The sequence below is a fragment of the Neltuma alba genome, unplaced genomic scaffold (genome assembly GCF_004799145.2).
Source record: "Neltuma alba isolate B1F8T4 unplaced genomic scaffold, ASM479914v2 tig00002777_pilon, whole genome shotgun sequence".
Lineage (NCBI taxonomy): Eukaryota > Viridiplantae > Streptophyta > Magnoliopsida > Fabales > Fabaceae > Neltuma > Neltuma alba.
Genome location: NW_021633009.1, coordinates 90767 through 101555, shown reverse-complemented (window position 1 = coordinate 101555; position 10789 = coordinate 90767). Strand labels below are relative to the sequence as shown.

The 10789-nt window shown below is 32.6% G+C and overlaps 1 protein-coding gene across 2 annotated transcripts; it reads right to left on the bottom strand.

Moving 5' to 3' along the window:
- Positions 1-424: 424 nt before the first annotated feature.
- LOC114737500 (50S ribosomal protein L7/L12-like) lies at positions 425-9225 on the bottom strand. Of its 2 annotated transcripts, none has more exons than XM_028925444.1 (2): positions 9214-9225; positions 425-1300 (listed from the first exon to the last, which is right to left on the bottom strand). In XM_028925444.1, the coding sequence occupies exon 2, from the start codon at positions 1217-1219 to the stop codon at positions 641-643; it is 579 nt and encodes a 192-aa protein (XP_028781277.1). In that variant the 5' UTR covers positions 1220-1300; positions 9214-9225; the 3' UTR covers positions 425-640. The 2 variants fall into 2 exon arrangements, with proteins under 2 accessions (XP_028781277.1, XP_028781272.1); XM_028925439.1 differs by lacking the exon at positions 9214-9225 and adding an exon at positions 2708-2764.
- Between the last annotated feature and the right edge of the window lie 1564 nt (positions 9226-10789).

The window sequence follows — 10789 nt, the reverse complement described above, 5'->3', positions numbered from 1 at the left end:
TCCCTACAAATCAACGATAAAGAATATCTTCATAAAATATTAACAAGGCATCTAAAAGGAAAACAACGAAACAAGCTTATAGACTTGAGGAAATAAAATAAATAAGAGCCATGAACAGAAATGAACATGAATTAGCATTAATCAAATATTTCAACCCCAGCCTGCTGAAAATACAGGGAACCAAAAAAATCAGACATGCATGAACTAACCCCTACCTCCAAAATATTTTTCCTGTTTTCCCTACAGGGGAAAAGAGAAAGAGGTTTAGTAGTCCAAACAATTATGATACTCAAGGGCTTATCTCATGTTTTGACTTGTTATGGATCAAATGAGCATATAAAATTTGAAAAAAAAAAAAAACTAATACAAGATCAAATAACTACCATGGAATAGTCAGGCGCAGGAGAATCATGGAGCGTAAGAATACAACTGGTAACCGGCTGATATAATTTTTGAGTTCATCACAGAACCCTTTAAAAAGATTGACCTCCAGGACAAACTGCAATTTTAACTGTCAAAAATACAAGCAGTAAGCTCTAACAATATCTACCTACAGGAAAATTCTCAAAACAATATCAAATTGTAATTTATTTGCCTCAACCTACAGAGTTTAGTTCAGTTTTCTTTGCTTCAAAAAATCCTACTCCATAACTGCTACTCCTCCAGCAGCTTTAATCTTTTCTATCATGTCATTTGCCTCTTCTTTAGTGACCCCTTGTTTGAGCACAACAGGTAATTTTTCAACGAGATCTTTGGCCTCTTTCAAACCCAGGTTGGTAAATGTTCTGACCTCCTTAATCACCTTGATCTTTGCAGCAGCATCAAACTTTTCAAACTTGACGTCAAATGCTGTTTTTTCTGCCTTTTTCTCCTCACCCTTCGGTCCAGCCGCACCATCTTGTGGAGCCAAGTCCATGCCTTCTGTTGAAATTGGCTGCAACTTTGGAAGCCTTGGTCTCTCTGCCAAAGTAGGCCTAATCTGACGGCGTGCTTTCTCAAGCAGTGCCGCAATTCGCTCCGCAAGCTGAAGAGCTTTCTCTGAGGAAGTAGGTCTGGGGCCATATGGATCATAAAATTGAGGAATTTTGCACTTTTTTCGCTTGGCCTTTGTATATCTGGGTACAAAATCAGGTTGGAATGCACGACAATTCCCAACTGCATACGTACTGGGCCAAGTGCAGCTACGAGGAAGCAATCTGGAAATTACAGTAAACCTCATGTCTTCGTTCAATCAAGATTGTGACTCAGAATCAAAATGCAGGGGAAAGTTTCTGTTCCGACATAGTATTTGCTTCACCCCCTGTCAAAGTTCAAAATTACTCTCTTTTAACACACACTTGAGAAGCAACGAGATCATATGGTAAAGCACAAGTCATGAGTTACATGATAATTCCTACAAGTGCAGATGTTCATGTCATATCAACATTCTACCCAAATATTTTCATAGAGAAGAGGAAAGTATCATCAGAGTGCATCAGAAAATAGCTGGAAATGATAACCCATAAAATGTCACATCTCTTACTCATAATCTAATTGATCAAAATTGTTAAAGTCACAAGCATAATACCCAATACAACATTCTAAGATGATAAAATTGTCAAAAAATTACATGGAACACCGATATTCCCACTATGGGAGGGGGTGGGGTAAAAGTCCCACTTCCAAGTACTCATACTTAATAATACATGTCTTGTCCAATTCATTTGGAAGCATGGTGAATACTTTTAACCACGATCCGTCATCTTCATTTAAACCAACCAATGTTTAGATGCCTTTAGATGAGAACCAATGAAACTAAACACTGTAATTCGAATTAAAGGTTGCTTCTTTCAGTAATTGAACAATACCACTGCTGGAAAAGATCTTCAATTTTCAATACACACCCATATGTACTCATTCATTCAGTACCAAGAACCCAAAATTGTGATTCAAATAAAAAACCTTGCTTGAAGTCTTTTTACCACAAGGAATCAATGCATAGACAAATATAGATAAAAGTTCAATAAATGGAGTTAATCGCCACTAAAACGAAAAAAAGAGTCGAAAAGGGCCAGATAAAAAATTGAAGTTAAACATTGTTATTACAAAAATCACTTGCAGGATAAATTTGTGACTGCATTGGACATTTGATATCTGGAACTAAAGAAGAAGTTACCTTTCTCAGCTCGGAATGGCCTTTCTTTTTAATTACAGAAACAATTCAAGGTTACGAGTAATGTTCTAACTTTGTGAGGGTAGCATCCTAACTTTGTAACAACTGGCAATTCATAAGTTCATGTTGTTCAACAACTTCAAATGGGAGAGGACATCATCACACACAGTAAGGAGTTCTTGCCTAACCAGCATAATGTCCTCCGGAACTCCATGTATTTTATCATACACTTGATAAATGTAATTCAACATACAAGACCTTCCTCTTATAACAGGCCGTTCAAAAGGATCCCCTCTTGTTCGATAAAAAAAAAACAATGCTTTTCCTCCGGACTCGACTTTAAATATCCACGGATTTGTCATTCTCTGTTTGCTTATTGGCCCTACGTAATTCAGAAAACACTAGTTTTATCGAAGCCTCATGTTCATATCTCTTTTCGAAAGACACTATTCGATAATGTCTATCCAGCATAATCCCCTGTTGACACTAGTGAGCATTCAAATTTCAAAAGACAACGTTCGTACGGAAGCATATGAAAGCATAAACAGATCATACCAAATCTTTACTTGTATGGCCGACGAGAGAGCGACGCTGACGATGTCTGATCCGAAGCGATGACTCCCATAAGTCCCTCCTGAATGAAAAGCTAACGGAGTGTGATGTGCGACTAATAAGACGGAGAGGGAGAAGGATGGGGGGAGGAGAAGCTACGTTTAGGTTGCAACCACGACACCGAAACGCACCCCATCTTGAATTTTATTTTGGGGGTCTCTTTTGATATATATATAAATAAATAAATAAATATATATATATATATATAAAAGCGAAATGTCGTTAAAAAAGCGAAATTCTTAGGTTAAAATGACACTGAAGATAAAATAAATAAATTTATAAATGTAATAATTTCAAAAAATTTTTAAAAGATAAATTCAAAATTCAATTTGATTTTAAATTGATTTTTTGATTTTGCACAATATCTTTTTTATAATTTTTTAATAAAATTAGAAATTTTTATATTTACATATTATACAAATATTATATAACTATTTAAAATTATTATCTTAATCATTAATTTGATATTTTAAGTGTTCATTAGGTGGCTATGTGAGAGTTCGCAAGCGTGGATAAATATTATAGAACACCAGGCATAGTATATCAATCACATGTAATTATTAATTTAGCAACCTTTAAAAGCACAAAACAAAACAAAAACAAAAAACTTTGGCATCCTCAACTCTTTTCCCCCCAAACTTTTTTAGGGCCAGCGAGATCTCCACTTTCTTTGCACCAAGGTTTATGGTAGAAGTGGACTGAAATGTGAATAATGGATTAATGGTTAAAAAATAAAACATTTTTTTATATAATCATAAAAAATAAGTTTACAGTACAGAAAATAATGGAATGTACATGTAGGATTCTCAAGCCATAGCTATTTTCAATACAATTATTATGGATCCATTGGAATGCATGGGCCTTCCATCCTTCTAAAATACCAAATCCTGAACAATGTTTTACACAATGTTCAAAATACCCCTAGCAACGAGAGTTGGGGCTAGCAAAATGGACTAGTCCCTCACAACGTGACGAACTAAGGTTCGAATCCTTACTAGAAGAAGTGTCTATATTTAGTATCCGACAATGCCTCAAATAGGATAACCTCTAATAGGAAGATATCTATACTTTAGCACACACAAAAAAGTTCAAAATACCCTTCTTCTATTTTCCAATTTCTATTTTCATTTTCGTGAAAAAGAATTTGTATGAAGGTCCTTAAAATTGACAAAATTAGATTGTTGTGCTTGGAAGCCTGATGAACCAAAGCAATCACATGCAAATCAAATGAAATAAAGCAGAAAATTTATTATGTAAAACTATTTAATTATTTCACAACGGAATAATTAAAGTCATTTGCTTCCTTGTGTGAATTATTTGATTTTATTTATAAGATTTGCATTTCATCATGAACTTTAAATCATCCGAAATACTTTCGAGAGAGAAGTTAGAAATGGATAAAATAAAATAATGAGTCTCATTTTTGCTTATATAAAGGACTTAGAATAAGGCTTACCTTTTTTTCCTCTTAACGTCTTTTAATTTGTTCATAAAGCATTTGCGTTCTCATCATTCATAGCTTCCTTATTCATTGTCACAGGTATGTTAGTTAGAGTTCTTAGGCAAAAATTAAAGAAGTTTTTAAAAACAACTTGTGAAAAATCCTATACTATGTATGTGAAAAAGTGCAAGGGCTAATCCCTACCTATGTTATGACTTTTGTTTCCATTCCATGTTATTAAACCAATATTACATAACTCGTGATTGATGAAGCACATGTGTAAATTTAGATCCATTCCAACTTCTATACTATCTTGAATCTTGCAAAACAAGAACCTGGAAATTTATTATTTTTCTACCCATAACCTCAGATGATATTATAGTTTATAGATCCTAAGATTCAGTTCACTTAGCGCACTAGTTGTCTTGCTTAGTTTTGGCTCTGCTCCATAATTTAATGCCAAGCATTTTGTATTTGGTTTGTTTCACCAGACATTATTTTCAATACCCCACGGGGTACCCGTGTCCTAACCTTAGCGATTATTAGTGGTAACTTTTGATGTTTTTTTTGCTCTACATTACTTCTGATGGAAGGGATGCTTGTGATCATCTTGTTTCGTTGCTCTCTGTTTTCTATTTAGACTCCAGTCTTTGATTTGGGCTGGTTTTCTTTCTGGGCCTTATAGGGATGTTTGGAAAAATAAAAAGCACTTTTAAAAAAAAAGTACTTTTTCTATCTTTCCTTTCCCTTCCCTTTTAACCTTATATTTAGGATTTCTTGCAGTTAGATTACACTTAGTTTTCGCCCAAGTGATTTTGTTGTCTTTACAAGTCAGAACCTTAAGATTATTTAATTACTTTTGTTTTGGCTATAACTAGACGCTGTACCCGTGCGATGCAAGAGGTGGTACATTCTCGATTGTCTTTTAAGTTAGATGTAAGTTCTGGAAGTAATGAATTTATGATACTTACGAATAAAATAATTAGATGAATAAGTGAGCAGAGATTGTGAAATCTAGAGACATTTCAAGTCCAAAGAAGATAGTACTTGGATATTCAATTGACTGATTCTATTAAATAATACTCCCTCCAATCTTATTTATAAACTTCAAATTTAGGAAGGGATATGGTCCGTTTTATAAACCTCAATTTGGGATTATGTTAATATTTAATGTATGTTTTTAAATTTTGCTCTTAATTATTTATTCTTTCTCTTTTGTCATGATCTCTCTTATCACATTTACCCACATATTCTATTTTATCTTTTTTCTGGTTTGTTATAAAGGTGTATTTGGAAACATAAGTATATTTCTAGCCTATTTATTGCTTTTAACTAATTTTAGCTAATTATTCATTATTTGCAAATTAATTATTTGAAACTTATAATAAGTATCAGAGGGAGGACATGTCATTTGGATATGTGGAGTTCACAATGGCTTAGAGGGGTCTATGCTATCCTTTATAACTAAATTTTCTGGAATTTCAATGGAGGTTTTATAACTAAATTTTCTGGAATTTCAATGGAGGTTATTCTATTTTGATCATGTCCAATGCGTACTTCTCCAATTTTCAACAACCAATGTAAGAAATTCTTGATCCCACTTTGTTCTTCTAGTGGAGAACTACGCATGAGTCATCCAATAATTTGCGGTGATTCCATAACTCAGAGGAGTCTGAAGTCCATCATCATTTGGCTTTATCATGTAATTTCTTCACAAAATTGTGATATTCTTTTATATATATATATAAAAGAATTTTGAAAGAATTACAATGAGGTCTTAGGGAAGTAAAATAATTATAAAACAAGTCCCAGATGTTGTTATTCTCTATTTTAGAACTTATCATTACAGGCTGCTCAGATTGTTATTGAGACTTTTTAGTAATTATTTCTCTTTCTTGGGATTTGATTATAATTCTCCCAAGAATTTTTGGCATTTGATGTTAGGCTGGTAGTGAAATCTACTCAAATATGTAGAAGAATTTTTGGCATTTGATGTTAGGCTGTTAATTGAAGTTATGTCTATTGTGCTTCGGATGTAAATTCCGGGGGTTAGAAGGCTAAGAGACTTATAACCACGGCATTTATCGTTTGTTTGGAGCCGTAAGACGGAACTCCTTTTACTGAAAAATTATCTTTAAATGCTTCAATTACCATTCCAAACAATTTCTTAGTATCCTGGCAACAAAATTAATTAATCTCTATTATTCCCATGACCCAAAAAATCAACAATCATTATGGACACATTGAAATAACTAACTTAGGGGGTGTTTGATAACATGAAAAAGTGTTTTTCAAAAACATTTTTTTGTAAAACAAGACAAACTTTTCTACATATTTATTTTGCATACCGTAAAAGTATTTTACAACTATAGTTGGGTTTCTATCTAAATATTTTTTTACTAGGAAAAACAACCTACGTGACCCAAGCCATCACAGATTCCTCCAATCCGCATCACATTCAAGGCAATATAGAATGACAGAGGACAACCAATAGGCTGATCTAATAATTGCTCCATTCACATGTATCTTTATGGGAGAATTACAATCAAGTCTCAAAAAAAAAAAAATTACTAAAATGTCCTAATAACAATTTGAACAGCTTATAATGATAAGTTTTAGAATGAAGAATAATAACATCTAAGACTTGTTTTGTAATTTTTTTCTTCTTCCTTGAACATCATTGCAATTCTCCCTATCTTTAACTTGGAGCGGACCCTTGTAAATGTCTTATTTTCATTCCAAACTCATTTTTATCTTCAATTTCATGTTCACATAATTTAATCAACCCTATGCATTATTAACATTATGATTTACATGGAAAGCTTGAGTTGCTAGAGTTCACTTCACAGGCATCCCTATCTTCAATTTCACCTTCACATTTAATTAACCCGAAACGCGTCATTAAGATTATTATAATGAATTACATGGAAAACTTTCATGTTGGTAGAGTCATTTATACTCTTTTTCCGAATAGATATATACATTATATTATATGCAGTATAAAGCAAGAGTCATTTTTCTAACCGCCTCTGTATTTATCGCGGTAAAGCTCCTAGATCACACACATACCAACAGAAGTATGACTCAAGTGAACCTCACAACTTGAGTAATACTACCTCGGATTCTTAATATAAGACTTTATTTGATTTTTATTTTGGTTCTAAATATAAGATCTTAATCCACTTTATCTCTCATATTTATCAATTTTTTCCTAAGATGATATTTATAATAATGATAGTTCTAACCAATACACTTAATTAGCAAGGACATTTTAGAAAAAACAATACTTGTTTATTATAAATAACTAACTTAACTAGTTTCTTTAATTTACTCAAATTAGTCAACCAGCTCTTATATTAAGAATCAGAGATAGTATATCAAGTTGATTTTCCTTCTATCTTCAGATACGCTACATTCTGCCGTATCAGGAGAATACATAGATATGAGCTGCAGGATGGTTTTGAGCTGGGGTTAACTGCTCTGAAGATTCCATTACCCAAGATGTCTGAAAACAAACCAAATAACTCACGTTCAACCATGAAAGCAATATATATGCCTTTGATCAAAAGACTCTGAAAAGAACATAAGATATATAGTGCAAACATAATGTATTAATATATTCAGAAAAATAACAATCCAAGGGATAGTTGATTGTAGAGCTTCCATTAATCAGTAAACTATTGGTCAGAAAGAACTTGAAAATACTACCTCCGGTCATTAATATAAGAGTTAGTTGACTAATTTAAGTAGATTAAGAAAATTAGTTAAGTTAGTTATTTATAATAAGTAGGTGTTGTCTTTTCTAAAATATCCTTACTAATCAAGTGTATTGGCTAGAACTACCATTATTACAAGGATTATTTTGGAAATAAATAAATAAATATGAGAGACAAAGTGAATTAAGGTATTATATTTAGGATCAAGAATTAATTAGTCGCTTTTATTCTTTCATAAACTATATTCAGTGGCCTTAAAATGATTTAATTCACTTTAATTAATTGTTTAAAAACTGCTCTTTTAGTGTCATTAAACCCGTATTTAATTACCATTATGACAGCCCAACGGTCACATACTATCTGCCTATAAAAAGCAATGTGTGTGCATGGTCAACATGCGTCGAGTTCTATCCCCGAGCTCTTCTCCTTTTTCTCTTCTCCTGAGTTTTAAATTTCTGCTGTTCAGTCACCTTGCTCTACGTACGCAAGAAGGGTATGTTTAATCCTGAGGAGTGCTGTCTTTTATTCTAACCTGTGTGGCAAAATAACTCTTAAGGATAGTGTCTTTGGACATGACTCGAACCATATTTTTATTATTTTTGGGTGTTGCCAACAATGTTAAGAGTTATTCTTTGCTGATTTTGGAAGCGCTTCATGATGTGTATTCTTCAATTCGTTGGGTTGATTACAAAAGAGGTAAGTTTTAAATTCCGATCTTAGGAGATGATTCCTACTAATCTTTTGTTGGGGCGTGTTTCCAAGTGCAATGTAAGTCTCAGATTCAATCCTGAGTAATTTATGAGCTGGGTGCCTCCACCATCTACTACCTTATCGTGTGGTGGTTATTCCAAGAAGTCAAACTAGATGGTTTGATGCTCTCAAACAAGGTTAAAAACCGTAAAACTTGCAGCTCTATGTCTTATGATATTGATGAGGCATTGATCATATAAACGGACAAATATAGCAATGGAATGCTTGAACATATACGTATGAATTGTGATAGTGTGCGACTATGGGTCTATAATAATATATATTGGTGAAAGTCAAAGTTTTGGTAACTTGATAATTCAAACCTAAATGTGAAAGGTTGCAAAACTACTTTCAACATCTGTCATAACATGAGTTTTGTGGCAATAATTATATCGTGAATTTGTGATACCTCAACTTGGAGACTTCAAGTGTACCTAGTTGTTGTTAAAATACATACCTGGGAGATTGAATTTTATGCTGAAGTATATTTATATCAAATGTGGATTAAATTATTTGTGAAGTGAATGATTATTATCAATGACAATTCTAATTTAAGTGGTACTCTTACTGAAAAGTGGTGATTAAAATTGTCATCAGATGTGTTAATTGAAGCATCTGGTTGAGAAGGTAACTCCTAAAGCATCGAGAAATAATTTTTCTATACGGGATCGAAAGTTCAGTTTTGGTGCTGGTAATATAATCACTATTTGGATTATAATCTCTATTTGATAGGTTCTTGTGGTCCTATAAGAACAAATTTAAATTCATAGGGATTGGTACACGTGTTTAAAAAAAAAAAAACAAGATCGTAGTTTTGGCGTTATTCTTCATTGCATTTTGAATATTAAATTTTCTACCATTTATTAATTATACATCATGACATAATTTTCGGTTATTGATTTGCGATAAAAGGATTTATCATTGGTTTCTTTAAGGAGTTTAACTCCACCTATGTCAACCGTTTTGGAGTTTATTATGATGTCACAATAATGGTTACAGTTAGCAGTGTTTATGCGGCTTTCAATCTCGCGTCCTAAGATAATCAGTTTTTGTTTGATTATGGCCAGGTTAATTATCTATGAGCTTTTGTTCACATTTCCATGTGTCCTTATTGGGTTTTTGCTTTTATGGCACGAATTGCTTATTTGCTTGCGTTGATGCAATAGACGGGTTTTGGGTTGAGGAAAAAAAATACACGTATTTTGGTTTAGAGTTATACAATGATTATGAAATCTGATAATATATGTGCAGCATTACAAATATAAATATTTGGTGATTTCTTGACGGCATTGAGAAACGGAAGTACACTATATATGTTTTACAAACGAAATGTTATTGGGATTGTTATTGGCAGAAATGCGGAATGATCTTAAATGTAAAATATATGAGTGTTGTTTAGCCGTTGGTAGATTTATTTCCGTTTGAGGTTTCGGTATTTCCTGTCAATTAATATATTAAATTGACGTTAATAATTTATAACCTCTTCGTTATAAACTCTTCAATGTTATCTTAATTGGTTGTTGCTATGTTATTACATGTGTGAAAGTCATACTTTAACTTTGACTACACCGTGAACCCCATTTTTCAAGAATATATATTTACAGTGCCGTCGGTCTTGGGGGTTTTGAGTAAATCTCAACAACAACAAAAAAAAGGTTTTGAATATGGACATATTCCTTGATATTATTTGAACTTGGAGAATTCTAATTTAATTAAAATAGAAGAGATTATATGGTGTAAGATTCTAATTTAATTAGAATATTGTTAAGGTGTGAAAGGATTTTCACATATAAATGAGATATTTGAAAATGTGGAGGTGCCTAAAATGTGGGCTACCTTACAGAAATAATATTGGTAGAGAGAAATATTTTTTTAACTTTTATTTTAAACTTGTTTGAGCCTCATTTTACAAATCCCAATATGTGTGCTGTGTTTTTTTCTTAAAAAAATGGAGACCTTGTTATTTGCTACAAGGGAACAAATTTTATGAATTATCAAATTTTTCTGTGCGGCTTAGAACAAGCATTATATTGGTGACATGAAAATTTAATTATTTATCCAGTATAGAGATAAATGTGTTTTAATTTGCAGTGGGGGTTACATATTTATCTTGGTATA

What these genes read in the sequence shown, in the direction of transcription:
- LOC114737500 (XM_028925444.1), bottom strand. Translation starts at nt 1,219, where the DNA reads ATGAGGTTTACTGTAATTTCCAGATTGCTTCCTCGTAGCTGCACTTGG.